Source organism: Phoca vitulina, unplaced genomic scaffold (genome assembly GCF_004348235.1).
Source record: "Phoca vitulina isolate PV1807 unplaced genomic scaffold, GSC_HSeal_1.0 scaffold20, whole genome shotgun sequence".
Classification (NCBI taxonomy): domain Eukaryota; kingdom Metazoa; phylum Chordata; class Mammalia; order Carnivora; family Phocidae; genus Phoca; species Phoca vitulina.
In genome coordinates, this window is record NW_022589723.1 from 30,998,382 (window position 1) to 31,021,798 (window position 23,417).

A 23,417-nucleotide genomic window follows, 5' to 3' on the forward strand; every position below is an offset into this window, starting at 1 on the left:
GGCCCCTTCCACCATGCATCTATGAACCAGGAAGTGGACTTTCACCAGATATCAGATCTGTTGGTGCCTTTATTTTCAACTTCCAGCCTCCAGAACTGTAAGAAATACATCTCTGTTACTTATAAGCCACCCAAGTCTTTGGTATTTTTGTTATAGCAGCCTGAGCAGATTAAGAAAATGGGCAAAGGATTTGAACAGACATTTCTTCAAAGAAGATATAGAAATGACCAGTAAGTATATGAAAAGATGCTCAACATCACTAGCCATTGGGGAAATACAAATCAAAACCACAATGAGATATTTCATACTTGCTAGATGGCTATCATTTGAAAGAGCAGAAAACACCAAATACTGGCAGGCATGTGGAGGAATTAGAACCCTCATGCTGAGCAGAATATAAAATGAGGCAGCTGCCGTGGAAAACAATTTGACAGTTCCTCAAAAGTTAAACATAGAGTTACTACATGACCTAACAATTCTACTCCTGGGTATATACCTAAGAGAAACTAAAAGATATTTTCACACAAAAATTTGTACATTAATGTTCATACCAGTGTTATTTAAAATAGGCAAAAAGTGGACACACTCAAATGTTCATCATGTGATAGATAAATGTGGTATGTTCAAACAATGGAATACTATTCAGCCATAATAAGTAACAAAATATCAATACATGCCAGGACATGGGTGAACCTTGAAAACATCATGCTAAATGAAAGAAGCCAGCCATAAAAGACCACATACTGTATGGGTGCATTTATAAGAAATGTCCGGAATAGGCTAATCCACAAAGACAAAGTGGTTGCCAGGTGCTTGGTGGAGGAGGGATAGGGAGTGACTGCTAATATGTATGGGGTTTCTTCCTGGAATGAAATGTCTAGAATTAGAAAGGAATGGTGGTTTTTACAACTTTGTGAATACACTAAAAGCCACTGAATTGTGAATTTTATGTTATGTGGAATTATATTTCAATTTTAAAAATCTGATCATTCTACCAACAATAGACCTTCACTAAAATTATTTCTAAAAGGTATTCTTCAGGGGTGCCTGGATGGCTCAGCTGGTTAAGTATCTGACTCTTGATCTCAGCTCAGGTCTTGATCTCAGGGTTGTGAGTTCAAGCCCTGTGTCAGGCCAGGCACTGGGTGTGGAGCCTACAAAAAAAAAAAAAAGATATTCTTCAAGAAGAAGAAAAATGACCTTAAAAGCAAGGTCTGAGGTGACAAACATGTAAATAAATCTAAACAAACATTGTATAAAGTAATTGTTTATTTTGGGGGCAAAACAACTAAAATAGTATAAGGGGTGAAGATGCAATTAACTTTGATTTTGTTAAAATCAGTATTATAATAAAAATTCAAGAGAAAACACTAGAAGAATAGCAAAAGTGTAAAACTTCCAAATCAATATAAGGGGAAAAAGTGGAGTAAGAAAACTATTACTCAATCCAAAACCTGACAATAAGAGAAAAAGTGATTTAGAAAGAACCGAGCAAGTAAGATGGCAAAAACAAATCCAAACATAACTCTAATCACCATATGTATTTACCAAACTCACAAGTTAAAAGACGAATTGTTAGATTTACTAAAATAAAATAAATTCCAGCTATAATGCTGCTTACAAGAAACACACCTTTAAAAGGATACAGAAAGTCAAAAAAGTAAAAAGATATAAGCAAATACAACCCAAAGAAAGTTGGGAGTTATATTATTAGACAAAACAGGCTTTAGGACAAAAAAAGCATTATAGGAACAAAACATAATTATATAATGATAAAAGATTCAACTTGCAAGAAGACACGAAAATTCAATACTTAATATGCATCCATTAAAATAGCTTCAAAATAGGGGCACCTGGGTGGCTCAGTTGGTTAAGGGGCTGCCTTCTGCTGGGGTCCTGATCTCAGGGTCCTCGGGTGGAGCCCCTCAGTGGAGCACCCTGCTTAGTAGCGGGGAGTGTGCTTCTCCCTCTGCCTCTGCCCCTCCCCCCACTCATTCACTCTCTCTCTCACACCCTCTCTCTCAAATCAATTAAGTAGAATCTTAAATAGCTTCAAAATATATAAAGCCAAAATTGAATCACGGGGAGAAATTAAGTGCGCTACCTAGTGGAAGATTTCAACACACTCCTTATTTACTGAATTGAACCATTAACAAGTTTGAGTTAACGCACCCAATGATTAGAGAATACACTCCCCCCACCCCACAACCAGCTGCACATAGAAACTACAAAAACTGACCAAGCACTAGGTCAGGAAATCAACAGATTTCAAAGAACAGGTACCACACAGATCTTATTCAATGTATTTAAAATCCCCTGATGTTTGGAAATAAAAAACCCTCAACTTCCAGTAAACCCACAGTGATCCATCTGCTCACTATCCCCTTGAAGTATTCACCTTCTGGGGTGTCTTCACAACTCATCAGGATCCCCTTTCTCTGAGAATTTCCCCCACCTCCCCGCAACCACGACCGGCCAGTAGGACTGCCCTTTATGCCCCACCCCCCACTATGGCCGCAGCTGATTGGACCAGAGGTGGAGCTCTGATTCAAACTGGGCCAATCAGTAGCTCTCTTCAAGGAATGTGGGCAGGGCTCTTTGACTTGAAATGACCACCTCTCTTATGAACCCTGGGGAACGGAGAAAACTGATCTGCAAAGAGAAACTAAGGGTTCCTGAAGAGAGTAGAGACCACACAGTGAGAGAGAGACAGAGACAGAGAGAGACTGAGAAACAGAGAGAGGGACCTGGAAAGTGGAGAGAGAAACAGAAACAAAGTCAGAGACAGTCTGAGAAAAAGAGCACGTAGGGCAAGAGTGAGTTAGAGATTGAGAGAGAGCAAAAACCCCTGAATGAGAATAAGAGCATCACAGCCAGAGAGAGTGAGGGCCTGGATTCGGATGGCTTTGCAGTTCCGGGTTCCGTCCTTCCGGCAGCCCCCGTAACTTGTAACCAAAAGCCTTCAGTGCACAGTTCCACCTCTGCTTCTCCGCTCTAGCTGTCCCTTTGCCTGAAACTCCACCTCTCCCTGTACGGCCTCCGACTTGGCTTAAGTCCTCTCTTAAGTCTTTCAAAACTGTTCTTGTCCTGACATCTTGGTGACATTTTCCTCTATCAGCTCAGCTGCTAAAGCTCCCCAAACTCTAGAGAGCATTCTGCCTGGAAAACATCCATGCTTGGAAACAGAAGCGGCCTGATGGGCCCCTCTCTCTGCCTGTGCCCTTTCTCCATGCCATCTGGTGTCTGTCCTTGTACTGTTCACTCTCAGTAACTGGCTGATCAGCCTGTGTACAGCACGCTGAGAGTGAAACCCCAGGGCTTTTCTTTTTTTTTTTTTTTTTCTTTTTTTTAAGATTTTATTTATTTGACAGAGAGAGAGACAGTGAGAGAGGGAACACAAGCAGGGGGAGTGGGAGAGGGAGAAGCAGGCTTCCCGCTGAGCAGGGAGCCCGATGCGGGGCTAGATCCCAGGACCCTGGGATCATGACCTGAGCCGAAGGCAGATGCTTAACGACTGAGCCACCCAGGCACCCCCCCAGGGCTTTTCTAAAATGAATGTTCTGGGGGTGCCTGGGTGGCTCAGTCGTTAAGCATCTGCCTTTGGCTCAGGTCATGATCCCAGAGTCCTGAGATCGAGCCCCACATCGGGCTCCCTGCTCAGCGGAGAGCCTGCTTCTCCCTCTCTCTCTGCCTGCCTCTCTGCCTACTGTGCTCTCTCTCTCTCTGTCAAACAAATAAATAAAATCTTTAAAAAAAAAAATAAAATGAATGTTCTGTCCACCCAGTGTGTAGAGGCTCCACAGAGGAAGGGAACACCCAATGAATCATCAGCGGTTTGGTCAAGCAAAGGCATCCTGGTGTGTCTCTTAGCCTCACTGAAAATCATGCAAAAGACATTAGAGATGGTTTAGATTCTAATCGAGATTAACTCCTTCATTTAAAAAAATATTCATTCATTCATTCATTTATTTTATTTATTTTTATTTTTAAAGATCCTATTTATTTATTTGACAGAGAGAGACACAGAGAGAGAGAGGGAACACAAGCAGGGGGAGTGGGAGAAGGAGAAGCGGGCTTCCCGCCAAGCAGGGAGCCCGATGTGGAGCTCCATCCCAGGACCCTGGGATCACAACCCGAGCAGAAGCAGATGCTTAATGACTGAGCCACCCAGGCGCCCCTCATTCATTTATTTTTGAGATAGAATGGGCATATAACGTCGTGTTAGTTTTAAGTATACAACCAACTCTTTCATTTATAGATGAGGAAAATGAGGTCCCGGAGAAATCCACTTGACCAAAATCACACTGCTAGCAGGGAGCACCTCTGTCTGTGGAAGCAAGATGCTTAGAGATTAGGTAACATAAGTTCAACTCAATAGTGTTTCCTCATCTGAAAGTGAGGTATCTTCCACCCCCCTACCAGCCTCTACCCTTGGTTTTGCACAAGCTGTTTCTGCTTGTGCCCCTGCACCTGACAGCCACACCTTCAGCAAACCAGCTCCTTGCTGTCGTTCAAATTAGATGTCACCTCCTCCAGGAAGCCTTCTCTGACCACCATCCCTTCCAAGTCTGGTGCCACTGTGTGTACTATATTTTGTATATACATAAAGGCCGCTCTAGCTGCACATATAGCTTGGCAGAGAGTAGTAGGCACTCAGTAAATATTTGGTGAGTGAAGAAAAACATCAGGTACCAACTGCTGCCTGCTGGAGCCCACTGATTCAGGTCCTCAGTGGACAACAGAAAGGGAAGGGCATGGGCTGAGAGAACCCACTTTTTCCAGCCCCCTCTCTTTGCGAGTTTGAAGGGAACTGGGTGGTCAGGTTGAAGCACCACGTGCTGGCTCCCGAAGCAGTGAGGAATCCGTGCTGCAGATAGTTGAATACTTGACCCCTCGGCAGGGGCATCAGGCTCCCCAAATAGTCAGTGATGGCCGCTCCCCAGAAAGTGTTGTTGGAAGTGGGTCAAGGAGCAATCCCAAGGCCACTAGGCCCCAGCCCTGCATTCACTCACTTTCTCAGAGGTCATGAGGATAGGGTGCTCAGCCAGAGAAATTTCCAGTTGATTATGAACCAAACCCCTGGGAGCTGGGCAGATGCTGATCCAAGAGCCTAAAATCCAGTCCAGGCCAGAGGTGGCCAAAAGGAGCTGCAACTGGGCCGGCCAGGAGATGAAGGAAAGCTTTCTATCCTGATTATGAACAATGCCCTCTCCTCCCTGAGTCCCCTTGGCGTCTTTTCTGAGAGATTCTGGAGAGGTTGGGAGAGGGGCAGTCTGCCTCTCACCCAACACTGCACTCTACCACCCTGCCTCTAGATGCCTCCAAGATTACTCTGGCGCCATGCACTGGCCTCTGATTTACTATTTTAAACCAAATACTTTTTTCCAAAAACAAAACCCTGTCCATTTGGACCAGTAGTTTTACTCAAGGGACAGGGACTATTATACACAACAAAGATCTGGTATCTGGAAAAGCTGGGCATCTTTAGAAGAGCTTGAAATAAAATTAAAAAGAAAAAAAGCCCATCATTTCTGAGTGAGGTCGGCCAGCACAGCTGGAGAAGGCAGCAAGCAGTGGGGGGTCGCCGAAGGAGCACTTGGCCAGCTTACCTGACCCTGGGCCAAAACATTGTATAAGCTCCCCAGTATTGGAGAGAAAGAAAGAAAGAAAGAAAAAAAAATAAATAAAAAATAGGACATGTTTTTAGCTTTGCTCAGGAGCCCAGAACATACTCACAACTCCAGGAATCTCTGCTCTTCTCTGCAAGTGGAAAATATGATCCATGAGAACAAACTCGATCACCAGAGTGTGTGCCTAGTTCCTCAACCCTGTAACTGGGTGGTGGGGCTGGGGGGTGGGGGCTGTGCCTCCTGCCACCTTGTGACCACTTTCCAGAATCTCCTCTGTTCCTCAGAGCAGCTGACTCTCTTTATTGGTTAAGAGACAGGACAGGGGCCTCAAAAACAAGTACAAAATGAGCATTTATTGACATCTGCTCTGGGGTACACTGGGCTTCTAGGAAGAACAAAAGTAAATGTAAAGGGAAATGCACTAATATAATTAGCAAACTATCGCAGTTGTGGATGTGAAATTTTCTTTCCAGACTTGGCAGAGGAGCTATGATTACCCTGTATCCAACAGCTTAACATGGAATGTATACTAGAGTTCCAAACTCAGCAAAGAAATAAATAAGTTATTTACATTTCAAGTAAAAATATTGTAGTTTATTCCTTTATTTTACCATCATTTATATGTGTCAACTGTGATAGAGGCCTTTCTGACATCCTGTAGACCAAGGCCAAGAAATATGCCTTATATTGGTTACTTGGTCTTTAACATCAGGTTATCATTATTGTAGAGGTGAGCAAAACCCTGCAAAAAGAGAAGGAAGTACATTTTCGTTGATGGCCATAGACTTTACCAATGGTCAATTTCTTGTGTTTCTTGTAAACAGGACAAAAAGACTTTATTTTGACATTTGGGGGGGCTACGTGCCTATTAGTATCATGGGATAAAGACAGTAAATAAAGGCGTGAAGAAACAAACAAGCAAACTGCACCAGAACAGATGTGCTTAAATTAACCAAGTGACAGTTTATGCATCAGTCTCACAATGGCTGTTGCATGAGGTGGGGGAAGAAAAGTACCAAGAGACTTAGTTGCTCAGAGGCTGCGGAGCAACCCCAGGAAACCTCAGAGAGGCCCCCCGCCTAGCGCTGGCGCTGGCCACGCCTACTAGCCCGTTGCTGTCTCCGTGAGGACACCCTTCCTCTGACAGTGTTTGTGGCAGGGGGGCTTTGGAGGTACTGGAAGGCACTCTGGCGGCCCACCTGCCTCTCTACGCAGTTGAAGGTGAGGGCCACTCCCACGTTGCTCTTCATGACTCTGGAGGAGCCATCGGATGTGCCATCAAAGCACCGGCCAAGTGCAATCTCCTTGGCCGTGTGAGGGTCCTGGTCAGTGACAGTATAGATGCCATAGTTGTGGCCCAGTGGATCCAGGGGTGCCAGCATGGTGTACTCACTGGTGTCATTGTTGACTGCTAGCGGTAGGTGGTTGACCAGGTACTCGTGAAGCATGGAGTTTACACTGGCTCGATAGCAGCTGCCCTGAGGGATGACCGTCACCAGTGTGCGGTCCACGCGGTCCTGGTCATAGAGCATCCCACTGCACTTGAACTCTAAACAAGCAGATGAGACATTGGGCTGGTCCCTGTCTCGTGTGCTCTTCACATCCCGGATTCCATACAACTTCCCCACTGTCTGCCGGTGGGTGCCCCCCATGTTGCGGGATCGCACGTTCACCTCCACTGGCCCCACGATCTTCACCTTGATGTAGCAGGCCCTGAACTCCATTGGTTTGGGCCACCATGCCAGGTAGTCTTCAGTCCAGCTCAGAGGGTCATCCTCGTTGAAGGGGACAGTGTTGTAGTCATACCGATCCCCCTCAATCTGGTAGAACCGGAAGTGGGCAGCACTGGGTGGTGCCTCCTCACATGCCCGGAGGTTCTCAAGGGCATAGATGGGCCCATTGCTCTCCTCAGCTGAACTGGGCCTTGGCTTGGCCATGCTGATCTGGAAAGCTGTCTTCTTCACCTGTGGGTCCTCATGATCTGTCCGACGGTATTTGAGCTTATTGAGATAGGGCTGAGGGACACCAATTGCATTTGGGTCGAATTTAGGAGAAGACTGTACTGCTTCCAGTTCTTCCCCAGCCAGGCTTGCCAAGACATAGGCAGAATAGGCATCGGGGGACTGGTCATCACAGAAGGCAGGCAGACAGGCCCCATTGGGCCCTGTGATGACACTGTCAAAGCGGCCCCAGGCCCTGGGGTTGGACGAGAAGCCTGTCCTGGGCTCCAGGTTGATCACAGAGACCACAACCCCCTGGATCTGCTCACTGGGCAAGAACCTCTCACTCCGGTAGGCCCTAACCTTGATAAAGCACCTCCTGCTTTCTGGGACATCCAGATTAAAGAGCCTCCTTTCACGGATCTCCATGTTGCCAACCAGGAAGGTTCTCTCTTCCCTTTTGCCCCGCCTTTGTCTTTCAAATTTGAAGTCACCTTCCTCCTCCCACAACCCTGTGTCTGGGTTGAGTGACCAGAGTTGCATTGTGGGCACGTGTTCTGGCATCTTGATCTGGGTCGAGTCAAGGTGCACCTTCACGTTGCCAACATTAAGTGACTCTGAGGTGGCCTCGTCTGTGAAGTCCACAGAGAACATACCATATGTCCGAAGGGGGAAGGTGTCTCCTTCATCGTTGATGAAGTTCAGGTCACTCTGGGCAGCCGTGGCTGTGGAAATATTCCGGGGATCCAGGAAGGTCACACTGGCCTTTACTTTTCCTGTGTAGGGCTCTCCATTCTGCCTATAGAAACTCTTGGATGGGATCTCCAGCTCAGCCATAGGGTCTTCTCCAGCCACCTCCCCTAGGGGGATAATGTTGGTGTCCATGGCCTCCAAGGTGATGGGCTCTTTCTTCCGAAGCATCTTGATCTCATGGAACACCGCACTCCCCTTCTTGTTGAAGGGCAGCACTTTAGTGGTGTTGACGAACTTCTGCATCCTGTCCACAAATGTGAGCACCAACCTCTCCGTGTCCTGGGGAACATGGAGGGTGAAAGTGCCTTTGTAGCCAGTCATGCTCACACGGTTGCTCCCCATGTACACGTGGCCAAAGCGCATGGGTTCCCCATTGTCAGCAGCACTGACGCGGCCACGCACAATACTCCGGGTCTCCGTACACCGCAGACAGCTGCACTCCATGGCCACCTTGGTGGGCAGGGTGTACCCGCTGCATTGGATCTCCCTCTCTTCAGTTTTGGAGATGCCACAGCAGTGCTCCACAGCATCCCGGCACCTGATACCCTTATCCTGCTGCCCTGCACAGGTCTTGACAGGGCAATGGCCCACGTCATAGTAGAAGGAGTTGGTGGCATTCTGGAAGCAATCATGGGGCAACCGGATAAGGTAGCTCTCAGGGGTTGGATTGCAAGGAGTCTCATCAGCAGCTGTGGAGGGAAACAATGTGAATATTAAAAGTAAGTTCGTGTCCTACACAAAAGGGTACCCTTACCTCACCTCTCCGGAGGGCTTTATGGTTTTCAAAGCACTTTTTTTTTTTTTTTAAAGATTTTATTTATTTATTTATTTGACACAGAGAGAGAGACAGCAAGGGAGGGAACACAAGCAGGGGGAGTGGGAGAGGGAGAAGCAGGCTTCCTGCGGAGCAGGGAGCCCGATGCGGGACTCGCTCCCAGGACCCTGGGATCATGACCTGAGCCGAAGGCAGACGCTTAACAACTGAGCCACCCAGGCGCCCGGTTTTCAAAGTACTTGCATATCCATGATCCCGATTCTCACAGAACTCTTCTGAGGGAGATGGAATAGCCATTATTTTTTTAATCATTTTTTAAAAAGATTGTATTTATTTATTTGTCAGAGAGAGAGAGAGAGAGAGAGAGCACAAAGCAGGGGGAGCGGCAGGCAGAGGGAGAAGCAGGCTCCCCGCTGAGCAAGGAGCCCGATTGGGACTCAATCCCAGGATCCTGGGATCATGACCTGAGCTGAAGGCAGACGCTTAACAACTGAGCCACCCAGGTGTCCCCGGAATAGCCATTATTAATCCCATTTTATATATACGGAAATGGAATTGGTTACTGAGACCATTAGAGTCATGGTTCTCAGTAGAGGGGTCTTGAAAATTTGTGAGAGTGTTCTGAGTTACCACTGAAATTGAGAGGCTACTGGCATGTAATGGGTGGGGTGGGGGCTGGGCCTTGCTGCCCTGTGTCCTGCGAGGGCCTGGCACTGCTCTGCATGAAGAATCTGTCTGCATGAAGTTCATGTATCCCAGCAGATAGTCATGTAGGTGGAAAACCTGTTTCTTTTTTTTTTTTTTTTTTAAAAACAATTTTTTTTTTTTTAAGATTTTATTTATTTATTTGAGAGAGAGAGAATGAGAGAGAGCGAGTACATGAGAGGGGGGAGGGTCAGAGGGAGAAGCAGACTCCCTGCCGAGCAGGGAGCCCAATGCGGGACTCGATCCAGGGACTCCAGGATCATGACCTGAGCCGAAGGCAGTCGCTTAACCAACTGAGCCACCCAGGCGCCTGGTGGAAAACCTGTTTTAAATGATCAGAGCCTACTATTTTTTATGTGGCTTTAACCATACATTGAATTTTTAAAGAACACAACTGCCATATAAATCAAGTTAAGATTATGCTTGGTTTAGCTTGGAACTATACCAAGAATTGTTCCTTGTCTCAGGAAAACCGCATACCTGCAGGAGCATTACCCAAGGAAGGTGAACCTCCAATATTATACTCCTGTATCCATCAGGATTTGTAGCTGTTGCATTCATGGTGACTGGATTTAAGTGCAAGTGTCTGACCTCTGGGTTAGCCTTCTCATGTTGTTATGCCAAAAACATTTACACATTGAATTATATACACTGTTCTGAATTAGAGTTATTTTCTTTTTTCTTTATGTTATAGTTCGGGCCATGCGCACATGTATTTAGAAATTATATGTAGTTATTATCTATCAGTTTGACTTCAGAATGGTAAGGCAGTGTTACAGTAACTGTCACGGGTGGGAGCATTGGTTTTATGGATTGGGAACCACTGTGGAGGGGGCTCCACATCTCCTCTCCAGTGGTCCCAATGCCCTGTGTCCTGTCTGCCCTGAGGTCTGGTGCTCAGTGTTCTCGGAGTCCATGAAATATTTCAGAATCCTTCCAATAAATTTTTTCTCTCCTGCCTTTTGTTTAGTTTTATTTAGGCCAATTATTATTATTATTATTTTATTTGAGAGAGAGAGCGAGAGAGAACATGAACAGGAGGGAGGGGCAGAGGGAGAAGGAGAAGCAGACTCCCCACTGAGCAGGGAACCAGAGGCAAGGCTCGATCCCAGGACTCCAGGATCATTACCTGAGTGGAAGGCAGACGCCCAACCCATTAAGCCACCCGGGCACCTCTAGGCCAACTATTAAGATCTCCTCCTCCCCGCCCTCCCACCCCCCACTTTGCAAGTACAGGTTCCTGATTGGTCTTGGCCTCGAGTCTCTCCCCCTCCAGATCACTTCTTAAAGCCAGCTCTAATCAGGTCACCCTCTTCTGTAAACCTTAGCTCACGCTGGCCCCTTGATCTAGAGAGGCCAGCCCTCTAGACCTCCATACACACAGTCCTTGGCCATTATTCAAGGCCAGGGGTTCACAACATTGGCAGCAAATTAGAATCACCTGGTGGAGATTTTAATCTGTGCATGCCTAGACCATACCCCAAACCCATAACATCAGACTCTCTGGAGGTAAGACCCAGTCATCAGTATTTTTAAAAATTCATCAGGTGATCCCAATGAGTAGCCAAGGCTGTGACCCACTATTTAAACTCCAGCTGAAAAGCTGATCCCTCAAGCAGTCATCCAAGGTCACTCACACTGAAAGGTCTTTGTGTCTAGTCTTTTTTTTTTTTTAAAGATTTTATTTATTTATTTATTTGACAGATAGAGACATAGTGAGAGAGGGAACACAAGCAAGGGGAGTGGGAGAGGGAGAAGCAGGGAGCCCAATGCGGGGCTCGATCCCAGGACCCTGGGATCATGACCTGAGCTGAAGGCAAACGCCTAACGACTGAGCCACCCAGGCGCCCCTCTGTGTCTCATCTTATCTCCTGTTTTAGTGCATTTTTCTATCTTTACTTATTTGTCTCTTATTTCTGTTTCTTCACCCTCTTGGACTGGCAGCTCCGTGAGGGTAGGATTCAGGACTGTGAGATCTTTGTATCCTAGAGGGCATAGCACTGTGCACAGCACAGAAAAGCCCGAGCTTTTACTGCCCAGATATGGCCACTTGGGTGCTCCCCCGGCCCTGTGGCAGACTCAGGGACGCTGACAGGCTTACCTATGACAGTCAGCTGGGCCACCCGCGACTTCACAGCCCCAGCATCACTCTGTGCTTTGCAGAAGTACTCGCCAGCCTGGTCCTGTTGCAGGTTCCTCAGCACCAGCTTACTCTCATGCTTGTAGAGGGAGGGGTCCAGCAGCGTGTCATTGTGGTACCTGCAAGGAATGGAGCAGAGCCTGAGGGGATGGTGGGAGAGCAGGTACCCCTGGGGAGAGGGTCAGGAGCCAGCTGCCGGGGAGGCAGATGATGCCTGGGGCCCTGCAGATGCTAACACCACCTGTGACTTAGCTCATCCAAGAGCACTGACTGGCCTGGGAGTCAAGGGACTTCATTCTGAGTCCCAGCCTCACTACTACCTGGCTGTGGATCCTTGGACAAATCATCTCACCTCTCTGAGCTTTAGCCTCCTGGTCTGTGATTCCCTAGCTGACTTCACAGAATTGCTGGAGCATCAGACAAGACAATGGCTGTGAAATAAGTATCTGTGAAGGCTAGAGGACTCAGCCCTCGGGGACTCTGACCTGGTGTGCTTTTGTGAGGGGAAGCAGGGCTGGGGAACCTTGTTCTGTGTCCCAAGGATATCCAAGTCAGGACCCTGAGACCAGAGCTGCTCTATGGGGACCCCAGCTGCAAGAGGATAATAACAGGGCTGGCTGGTTGACGGGGTGGCCTCAACCCCACTGGCTCCCACTTATAAATGCCAACCTGTGGGCTCTGTGCCGAGGCCTTACAAATAACTTTATCCTGTTGGTTATTGTTATGATTAATAAGTCCAGACCCAATGTAAGAAAGGTCTGGTCTCCAAGAAGACTTGGCAAGGAAACTGGCAGAACACTCACCAGAAATACTTGTCCGGACTGGGCTTCCCCGTGGCCTTACAGCATAGGGACACACTCTGCCCAGCTCTCCGTGCTTTTGTCTCTGGGTTCTTCACGATGTATGGAGTCTCTGGGACAGGAGACAAGAAATGGCGATTTGGTTTTTTTCTCTGTGGCAGATTGTCTAGAGCCTTGCTCCCTCAAGTTTTTTGCCGTGTGTTAAAATTGTATGACTTTACGCCTCCTCCCACTCCTAGCTCCTCTCTAATGGAAGTGGTCCAGAATGGAGTCCACCCACTCTACACCCTCAGCCTAGGATCAGCTTCTGCAGCCTCTCAAGCAGCATTTGGGTGGGGCAGTAGAGAACCAAAGGGACCTTGTGCAAGCCAAGATTCTTAAGCACTGCCTTTGGGACAGAGCTGGCTGTTTTGAATAGTGCAATACTCCCATTCTGCTGCCTCCAGCAGAATGTGCTGGCCATTCTGCACCATTTCTGGATTCCCCCAGCCTGTCTATAAACTCCAAATCTCATAATGTATTATAATTGACTATTTTAGATAAGGTGGCCAGGAAAGAATTCATACATTTGAGAGAGCAATCCATGTCGACATCTGTGGGAAGAATACTCCAAGCAGAGTATATAGCAAGTGCAAGGGCCCTGAGGCAGGAGTGTGCCTGCATGTTTGAGGAACAGCTAGGAGGCTATTCTGGCTGGAGTAGAGTGACTCAGTGGGGGTGGAAGGGAGAGTAATGGAAGAGGAGAACAGAGAAGTATGGGGGAGCCAGATGATGTAGAGCTTTGTGGGTCATGGTAAGGATTTGGGAATTTACTCTGTAAGCTGCTAAGCCAGCTCTTAGCACTATGATCCCTTTATTTAAAAGTCTAGCCTTCCTGTCCAGCTCTTCCCGGGAGAACAGTACCTGCCCTCCTGAACTCCGCATTGACAGTGGCTGTTTTTAGGCTAGTCTTGGGCATCGTGAGCATGATGGGGGCAAACTTGGCCTTTGTGATCTTCAGAATGCTTTTGCCATCAGGGCACAAGCCAGGGACTCGGAACCTCCCATTGCTGTCTGTCTTGGTCAGTGGCTTAGGCGTCTTAGTCAGCAGGTAGACAGTGGCCCCTGAGGCTGGGGCACCCCCAGGGAGGGAGACAGCTCCGTGTAGCATGAAGTCCTGGCACATGCAGGCATCACAGTCAGCATTCACCTGGCCCATGCGGCAGGTCAGGTCACAGGCTGTGAAAGAAGGGGCCACATCAGGAGGGCTTATGTGGATTCTGGCTCTCCTTCAGGCACATCTCAGCCTATGGACTCACATATGCTTCCCCTCCCCCTTAGGTCTTTGTTACCTTTCCTTATCAGCCTGCATGACTAATTCTTATTCATCCTTCAAGACTTAGCCCAGGACACTTCCTCCAGGAAGCTATCCTTGATTCTCCTAAGTTATAATTGACCCTGCTCTGTGCTCCCGTGTTATCCTCTACATCCCCCATCAGAGCACATAACAGATGCTCATTTAATTCTTGGTGAATGAATGAATCATTCTCAGTCTGACCCTCTGCCCTAACCTTCTAGGCTGCTTCAGCTCAGTTGCATGCCTTCCCAGCACCAGAAGCAAGAGTAGTACCTGTACAGGGCTGGTCCATGCAGAGCCGGCCCTCCTCAGAGACCTCATTGCAGAGTGAAACAGTCTCTGCCAAGCAGGTGCGTGTTCGGGTCTGGACTCCAGTGTGACCACAAGCAGCAGAACACTTGCTCCAGTGAGACCATGGGCTCCAGACGCGCTCTGTGTCTCGGCGCAGGGACCCTGCAAAGAGGATCAGCAGATGGTCTGACTTGCCTCCCGAGGGGACTCTGTCAGGAAATCTGCCCCTGAGGCTGTTTTATCTCAGAGAGACAGGGTCTCTCTTCACATCATAGACATCATTGATATTTATATTTACTGCAATGACTTTTCCAACAGATGAAAGTCAAGAGTCCTGAGGAAGTGGTGTCTCTAATTTGCACAGAGGTACCATATGGGCCAGGGGTGGCTCTGAGAGGGACTTGTTGGCCAAGCACTGGGACCTGGATATGCTGTCCTAGGATGTGCAGGGAATAGCACCGTCTTCCCTCCCCATCAGTGTGGAAACAGTCATATGTTCCTGTGGAAGGGCTCCCTCCCGGTCAGGGTCTGGGACTTCAGTGACTCAGACCTCACGCTTCCCCACCCCCTCACCTCTGCTCTGAGGCCTGTGTGCAGCAATGGGGACCTCCGACCTTGCCCAGCCTGAGCTCCCACTCTGGATGACCACCACTGCCACCCGGGCCTGCGGGGTCAGGCCGGGCGCACCCACCCAGGAAGGGAGGGTGACCGTCTGAGAAGTGGGCAGTCTTGCAGCTGGCTCTGTATTATCCTATGTGGAGAGGGAGGATGTTGCGCATGAACTCTTGGACTCTGTAAACACCGACGTGAGTTCAAATCCCAGCTCCCCACTTATCAGCTGCAGAATCGTGAGAAATTACCTAACCTCTCCGGGTCCGGAGTAACTTGTCAAAATGGAGATTCCTCACAGGTCAGTTATAAAGACTGAGTAATGACTATAACGAGCCCAGTGTCTGGCACATAAGGGCGATAATAGAAACTAACACTGAGTGAACGTTCACCTGGGTTAAACCCGCTATATCCATTGTCTCATTTAATTCTCATAAAAACCAACATCAAGGTGTATTAATACTTACTAATTTTACCTGTTCTATTGGTGAGAAACCTGAGGCTCAGAGAGCTTCAGAAAATTTGCCTAAGGGGCACCTGGGTGGCTCAGTCAGTTGAGCGTCTGCCTTCCGCTCCTGATCTGGGTCCTGGGATCTGCATCAGGCTTCCTGCTCAGCAGGGAGCCTGCTTCTCCCTCTCCGTCTGCCCCTCCCCATCACTCATTCTCTCGCTCTCTCTCTCAAATAAATAAATAAAATCTTTAAAATATAATAATAAAATTACATTTAAAAAAAAAAAGAAAATTTGCCTAAGGAACACAGTTCAGATGGTAGACCCAAGATTCAAACGCAAGCAGCCCAACTCCGGAGCCTGTGGTCTTCACCTCTTTGCCACTCACACTCAATGAGTGGGTTGAACGGAAAGTACCCGTTGGCACAGAACATTCTTGGGAAGATCATGGCTCTCATGACATTAATGTGTTTCTCTGAGGGAGTCAAAGCCTGTGCATGGGTGTGATATCCAGAGTTCCTGTGGCCAGATGCCAATCCTGGCCTCTCCCTGTGCCGAGGCTGGTGGGAGGTAGGGGCTCAGGGACTGTCCGGGCTCACCTGGTGGGCAGAGGAAGCGCACGGTGTAATTGGAGCAGTTCTGGCCGGGCCGCTGCTCCCTGTTGAGGCACCAGAAGCCCTCACGGACACTGCCATGGACCACCTGGCCAGTGCTGCCTGCAGGCATCCAGTCGGTGGTCCGAGCCTCTAGCCTCAGGGGGCGAGCACACACACGGCCCCCATAGTAGAATTGAATGGCATCCAGCCGCTCATAGTCACCCTGCCCCCCTGGGTGGTCGATGTTGAACCATGTTGTCCACTCACCAGGACCTGAGAGGTAGAGGCAGGTCAGGGAGGAGCCAGGCCCCAGAGCCTCAGGGGGAGCTCCATCCTTCTTTTCTGCTTAACTCCTGGGACTCACTCCCGATACCTCTCACCCACCCCCATTGGTCTCGGATGCTGTCCCATCTATCTCTCCAGCATCCCTCCAGCCTTTTAACCTTCCTCTCCCGCCACTCCATTAAAGCTCTCAGCAGCCCGGCTCTGCCATGTCAGTAACTCCCTGCCTGGTCTCTCTACTTCCAAGTTCCCCTCTTCCCACCTCCACCCCTCCCTGACACTGCAGTCAGGGTGAGCTTTCTCCGGGTGGCTTGGACCCCACCACTCACCAGCTTTAAATCCCTTAGCCAGGCATTGAGGGTGAGCTGGTGAGCTGGCCCCGGCTATCTCTCCATCCTCATCCCCCCGCCCCCCACTGTCTCCCACCAGCGTGTGCTCTGGCCCCAGCAAGCTCTATAACATTCCTGAATATGCCAGGCAGCTTCACATTCTAAGCTGTCCTATTTCCTAGGTCCATCTGCCTGGACAGAGATGTAGGTTAAATGCCTTGTAAAAGTGGGTTTCCATGGAAACCAGGACACTGTGCCCTGGCTTCAGAGATTCTCCCAGCAAGCTCAGTAAAGACCCCCTCTCTTGATCCTCCCTGCTCCAGCCACAACTCACTTTCTAGAGAGTCAACAGGCTTGGCAAAGGTGCTGGAGGTCCTCCTCCCAGGCTGGACTCTTCTTACCGACTGGGTGAGCATGGTCTGCCTCCCTGAGGGCAAGGAGGAGAAGTGAGAGGCCAGGACTGTTAGTTACAAGGGCCCAGCAGCATCCTGCTACCCCAGCCTTTCAAGATGCAGGGAAGCAGGTGATGTTGTGGATGGAGCATGAGCACTGGACATGGGTTCAAATCTCCACTCTGCCTACCTAGCTGTGCAACCTCACGGAAGCTTTATTCTTCTAATTGCATTTCCCAAATCACAGGGCTACATTAACAATTGCTACATCGTAGGGTTCCAGTGCCTATTCAGGGTGATAGTGAATGTAAAGAGACCTGGCATGGAGTGAGTGCATGCTCAGCAGATGTAGTTGTCTTTTTTTTTTTTTTTTAAAGATTTTATTTATTTATTTGACAGAGAGAGACATAGCGAGAGAGGGAACACAAGCAGGGGGAGTGGGAGAGAGAGAAGCAGGCTTCCCGCTGAGCAGGGAGAGCCCGATGCGGGGCTCGATCCCAGGACCCCGGGACCATGACCTGAGCCGAAGGCCGACGCTTAACGACTGAGCCACCCAGGCGCCCAGATGTAGTTGTCTTATTGCTCTTGTTCTAAAAATGGATCATCAGATGCTGCTGAGCCACCAGTGGGCTGGGGCTCCTATGTTAGGATCTGGGCCTGTCCTTCTTGGCAGAATGGAGCCTTATTTTCCTCATCTGTAAAATGGAGATATTAATTCCCACCTCAGAGGATGGTGGTCCACTTGGTGTGAGAATTTCATGAGGTGGCCCAAGTAAACATCTCTGAAGTATACAGAGATTGAGAGTGTGAGTTCCAGAGGCTCTGCCACGTCCTGTTTGACCTTGAGCCAGATACTTGACTCATTTGACCCCTGTTCCCTCATCATAAAATGAGGATAAGAATAGTTCTTGCCTCAAAGGCTTCTGGAGATTAAATAAGTTCATTCATAAAATCCACTGAGAGCAATGCCTAGCACGATGTTTGCTGAGTGTCAGCAACTCCTAAAGACAGGTACAGGGTCCTCAGGCCACAAGCAACTTCCAGCCCCACCCCATCTGAGGCTGGATTGGGGCCTCCTGAGTGGGGAAGGAGAAGGAGAGCAGAGAGCAGACAAGCTTTGAAAGGCAATTAATTCTCATGGGAGGAGCCAAATCAGAATTCTCTCTGCTGCTTAATTGGGGTGATAGGAGCTCTTTTAATCAAACTAATCTGATTTCCCCTCAGATGGCTGAATGTTAATCATCTTCACAAACGGCAGCTGTCAGGGTGGAAAGAGCAAGGTGGGAGGCGGGCGCGCACGGGGTTTGGTAAAATGGTGAGACAGGCTTTGTTCCTGTTCAAGGGCTCACAAAGGCTGCAGGGCACGCAGCTTTACAAGAGGGCTTTGAGCATTTTTTGCCCTACTTGAGTAGGTCGTTAGAAATCAGGAGAGGCAGGGGTGATGCGAGAGAGCATATAGGGCAGGGCTGGGTGCACCAGGCATATGCCCTCTACCTGTTCCTTCAGGAACTCAGGGTCACCAGAGGATGGGGTCAGAGGGGACAAGGGGACCAGAAGGGGGTCTGGAATCTGTGAAATTCGGCTGCATGGTCTAAATGAAATTGAGCTTTAAGGGAAAAGAATTTTTATGAAACTAAAACCAGACCACACCCCAACCTGCTTCTGAGAACCCCATGATCCCTTGTGATTCCCTTTTGCTTTGACTGCCAGGAATCTCAGAGCTAAATTTAGCACCCAGCAGTGATAACCCTCTTACCTTTTTCCTCCCTTTGAATGACAGCTAATCCCCCTCTTCATTAAAAGATTCTGTTCTGTGGGTTTTAATATTGGGAACTATCTCAAATTCTCTGGGAAAACAAGCAGGATATAAATTATTAATAAGTCTATAGACCAGCCTGAGGTCTTAAGGCCATTGCTGCGGCCCATAGTTGGGTCCCAGATCAGATATGACTTCACTATGACAAGTAGAGGCTTGGGAGAGAGCAGATACTTAGCCCATACCCGACACAGAGGTGACTTCCAGGACCAGGAAGAAGAACACCCAGGCCTTGGTCCCCACCATCTTTTCCCCAGGCCCTGTGGGAAACATGGCAGGAGATGGGTGAGGGTGCTTCAGAGTTGGGACCTCCTTGGAACGTAGTCCCCTGGGAAGTTTCTCAGATCCAATGACCTGTGAAGAAACAAAGCTTATCAGGTTCCACATTTCTGTGTCATCTCTTATGGCTTGAGCAGAACTATCTTTTGACCTATTGAGGGTGGATGGGTAGACAGAAAAAAGTCTCATGGGAGGTAACACCTGCCCCAGTTGTGAATCTGGGCAGCTTGGGAGGTGCAGAGGTTCAGGATTTGAGTTCAAATAAGGCAAACCTGGATTCAGATCCAGGCTCCAGGACCCCATATCCAGATGGGGCACAAGGGAGAGCAGGGGTGAGGAAGTACCTTGCCAATGGGGAGGGGCTTGGGCTTACTCCCAGCAGCCTCTTGAGTGACTCATTTATCAGTTCCAAGACCTGGGCCTGGGGGCATGTTTTGCTACCCTTTGGTGGGGCTCGCACTCTTGCACAAAGGGGCTACCCATGAACACTGTGCAGCCCAGCCCTGACTGCCTTGGCCCCTCACAGGACGTGCAAGCGGGAGGGCGCAGATGCTTCAGACGCATGACCTCCATGAACACATTCCCAGATGTGCACAGGCTGCAGCTGGAACACATTTCTGGCCTGTTTTGTGGGGCCTGGCTGGGAGTTACAGAGCCAGGAGCTTCCTGAAGGAGAGCAGAGGGGACACACTGTGCGAAGCCAGGGCTCCCCAATAACTGCTAAGCATGGGTCAGGGGCTGTAGGAGCCAGGAGAGACAAGTGGGCCTGACAATAAAGGCAAAGATCTGTGGGGGTATGGCCCAGGCTCTTGCTCATTTTTTATCTCTCCCCAGAGCTCTGGCCAACCCAGAATCTGACCAGTTCCTGGAGATTCAAAAGTGACTCCCTTCAACATCCAAAGTCCAGGGTGTGGTAGGAAAGAGGAGATTCCATTTTTTCCGGAAAAAAAAAAGGATCCAAAAGCACTTGGCTGTCCCAGGAGAAGAATAAACCAATCCCACATTGCAGATCTTCTAGCTCTAAGCCCACTAACCTCCCCGTCAACCCCCACTCCCCGCTCCGCCACCACCATTTTCTCAGTCAAGGGAACAGAGGCATGGGGGTCCCCAAGGTCCCCATCGTGTGTCTTACCCCAAGCTCCTGGGCTCGGAGCAGGGAGCTGAGTGCTACCCAGCATTCAGTCCGAGACCGGTCTAAGACTGTCTGGGAGGCCAAGGTGGCCTGAGGCACCTTGTGGAAAAACCATTTCCCATCTGGCAGGCCACGGAAGTTTCCTCAGCATATGCTCTGTTAGTTAGGCTCCCCATCCCACGCTCCTCAGAACTCTCAGACTAAGCAGACTGGCTGACCGCAAGGAAAAAGCAGACACCCAGAGGTACAGACCCTGACTGGGACCATTTGAGAGTCCCTGACCTCAGGTGAAGGACGGGGAGGACTTTGGACCAATGTGGGGAAAAGAGAGAATTTCAAAGCAGAAGGGGAGGGGATCTTCTTTGGGGGAGATGCAGGGTGATCAGGGGAGGGCAGAGTAGCTGAGCGGGGCAGGGAAATGCAGGCATGGGGTGAGGAAAATGGGAGTGGAGCTCACCGTGGCCTGCGCGGGACTCCTCAGCTGGGGGTTCCAGTCTCCGTCTCTCCTGTCCAGCGGACAGGCCTTATATAGCGCAGCTGGTGGCTCAGCCCGTGGCAGTGCGCCAGGGGGAGCGCGGCGAAACCAGATCTGAGCACGGGGAAGCTCAGCCTCCCCGTCCCCTCCCCACATCCCCTGGAGCTCCCAGAGGCCTGGATTTCACTTCCAGATCCTTAGGGGGGAGGCTGCAGGACCTGGGGAGAGGCCAGGTGGGCAGCAGCCTGGGGCTCCACAGACTGGAGCGGAGAGACACCTGGAGGGGTCGGGTGGGCACTGGGAGCAGCCCTGGGAAGGGGCCAAGGGCTATTCTACATCTGGGCAGCATTTCATGGCTGGCAGGGGGCGGGGGGATGTGCTCTTGCCTAAGCTTTGCTTGCTGATCCCCCACATTCCCCTGACCCGCCCCTACAGAGAAAGAACTTTGCTGGTGTTAGCACATACTCCGAACTCTCTTAGGCACATAAGTCACCTGGTCTCCCAACTGGGGGTGCCTGGTCTGAGCTGCGCGAATACCCAGCTTCTCTGGCCCCTGCAGGAACACTCAGAGAAATTTAGAAGGGAAAGGGACAAAGGAATTAGAGGACACAGGATGTCACTGGTGAGAACAGTTCTTCCCTGCCCCTACCTACTTCCATCCGGGTGCCTGTCTATGTCCACTGGAGCCCAGAGGCCCTGCATGTAGACTCTCGGTGACCTTGCCGGACGGTCATAGATGTGTGCGTGTCCGACTTCAGGTACAGGGCCCACTGCGCATGCACAGCCTTACCCGTAGGTGGCGTAAGCAGCTGTCTGTGCTTCTGGACTTGAGCAGCCTCCCAGCCAGCAGCTGGCAGGAGTCTGCCTGTGTGCCCAGGCAGCGGCAGTTCTAGAGCTTTAGCATGCATTAGAATCCCCTGGAGGGCTGACTGCTGGGTCTCACACCGAGTTCCTGATTCAGTATGTCTGATGTGAGGCCTGAGACTGTATTCCTAACAACTCCCAGGTGATATTGATGGTTCATGGACCACATTAGAGTCCCAGCTGGAGGCAGAAGATGGGGAGGGATGTACTAGGAACCACAGCAAGAGCTGCTAGGACCCCCCTCATGTGCCAGGCTCATTGGGCCTAGGCTGGGCTTCCTGCCTCATGCCAGGGCCTGGAGATGGAGTCCAGTGGTCCATCCCAATGGCCTCCAATACCAAGTGTCGGCTCACTCGTTCTATACACTCTCATTAAGCTCCTATTCATGGCAGGCTTTAGGTTGGGCACTGGGAGGCCACAAGGGAGGAAACATGTCCTTGCATTCAGAGGAATGAGCCTCACATGGTAATGATCGCATAGTGAGGAGTGCAGACCCTCATCCAGAGAGCTGTGTATATGTGCTTGTGTGTGTCTGTGTCTTTGTCTCTGAGTGTGTGTGTGTGTGTGTGTAAGCTTGAGTTTAGGAACCCTGTTTCTCTGAGCATCACCCTAGACATGGGCTGCTGGGAGAGAGGGTGGGTGTGGAAGAAGGATGTTGAGCAGCAATGGCCCACGAGCTGACCTAAAGCACAGATCTGGTTTGCTTTTTCTCCTGGAGCCTGGTCTCCCTTGCAGCCCCTAGCCCTTGGCCCATAGATTCTGTAGCCAGCCCCAGTCTCGTCCAATTTGTTGTCGGAGCCAAACCATGAAGTAGCTACAACCGTGGCTTTGAAGGCTGTCTGAACTGAGGGAAGTCCGTAAGAGCTCTACTAGTCTGGGGCACCTGGGTGGCACAGTTGGTTAAGCCTCCAACTCTCGGTTCGGCTCAGATCGTAATCACAGGGTCTTGAGATCAAGCCCTGAGTCGGGCTCTATGCTCAGCACGGAGTCTGCTTAAGACTCTCTCTCCCTCTCCCTCTGCCCCTCCCCGCCCCCTCTCTCTCAAATAAATAAATAAATAAATCTTTTTTTAAAAAAGAACTCTACTTGTCTGGGGACAGACAGACAAAGACTGAACTGCAATAGCCAGATCAAAGGACAGGAGAAAAATAGGAACTTGGGAGTCAAAAGCCTAATACTGGCTCTATTGCTGATTCTGATGTATGACCTTGGACAAGCAATGACCCGGTGACCCCAGGCCTCAGGGTTCCCACCTGTGCAACCAAAATTTGGACTGAGCAAGCTCCAAGGCCCTCACCAGTGCTGGCAAGGCTGATAAGATGCTAACAACAAACATTGTAAGGAGGAGAGAGAGGAAAGCATGACAGCTGCAAGAAGTCTGGCCAGGGATCAGGATGGAGGCCAGAGAAGCAATGTGACCACTGAGGCTGGGTAAAGAGAGCAAGGTATACAGGAGAGGGAGGTGGGGGGAAGTAAACCAGAGGATCAGAAGTCAAGGTCAGGATAATCAGTTGCTTTTCAAGGCCTCCACTCTAGAGCCCCAGGGTATGTGAAAGAGGCCTCCCCAGCCTCCCAACTGCACCCTCTCTTCTCTGTCGGTAGTGGGAGGCAGAATACCCTATGGGGTGAGGGTTTGGCAAAATGGAGCCCTTTAGGCCACGAATCCTGCCTGGGTCTCCTTGGTTGGCCCAGAACTCACACTGAAGACCCCACTTCCCTAGCCCCAAATGGTCAGTGTCATGGTTGGCACAGGGCTGAAGGACTGTGTGCTAGAGTCCCTGGGTTCCAATCCCAACCCTGCCATTTGTGTTCCTCCAGCTCAT

The 23,417-nt window shown here is 49.7% G+C and overlaps 1 protein-coding gene across 1 annotated transcript; it reads right to left on the reverse strand.

Annotated features, from left to right (window-relative positions):
* Window positions 1-6,202: 6,202 nt before the first annotated feature.
* On the reverse strand, window positions 6,203-20,783 carry CILP (cartilage intermediate layer protein). Its single transcript, XM_032417404.1, has 9 exons — window positions 20,713-20,783; window positions 19,030-19,198; window positions 16,971-17,063; window positions 16,029-16,298; window positions 14,353-14,532; window positions 13,647-13,961; window positions 12,747-12,855; window positions 11,905-12,062; window positions 6,203-9,012 (listed from the first exon to the last, which is right to left on the reverse strand). The coding sequence occupies exons 2-9, from the start codon at window positions 19,115-19,117 to the stop codon at window positions 6,710-6,712; spliced, it is 3,516 nt and encodes a 1,171-aa protein (XP_032273295.1). The 5' UTR covers window positions 19,118-19,198; window positions 20,713-20,783; the 3' UTR covers window positions 6,203-6,709.
* Between the last annotated feature and the right edge of the window lie 2,634 nt (window positions 20,784-23,417).

Bases quoted from the DNA above. Each gene is read 5' to 3' on its own strand.
- CILP (XM_032417404.1), bottom strand. From the start codon at position 19,117: ATGTTTCCCACAGGGCCTGGGGAAAAGATGGTGGGGACCAAGGCCTGG. The intron at 16,299-16,970 runs GTGAGTTGTGGC...TCTACCTCTCAG, and splicing joins GCCTGTTGACTCTCTAGAAA to GTCCTGGTGAGTGGACAACA. The intron at 12,856-13,646 runs GTACTGTTCTCC...CTCCTGTCCCAG, and splicing joins TGCGGAGTTCAGGAGGGCAG to AGACTCCATACATCGTGAAG.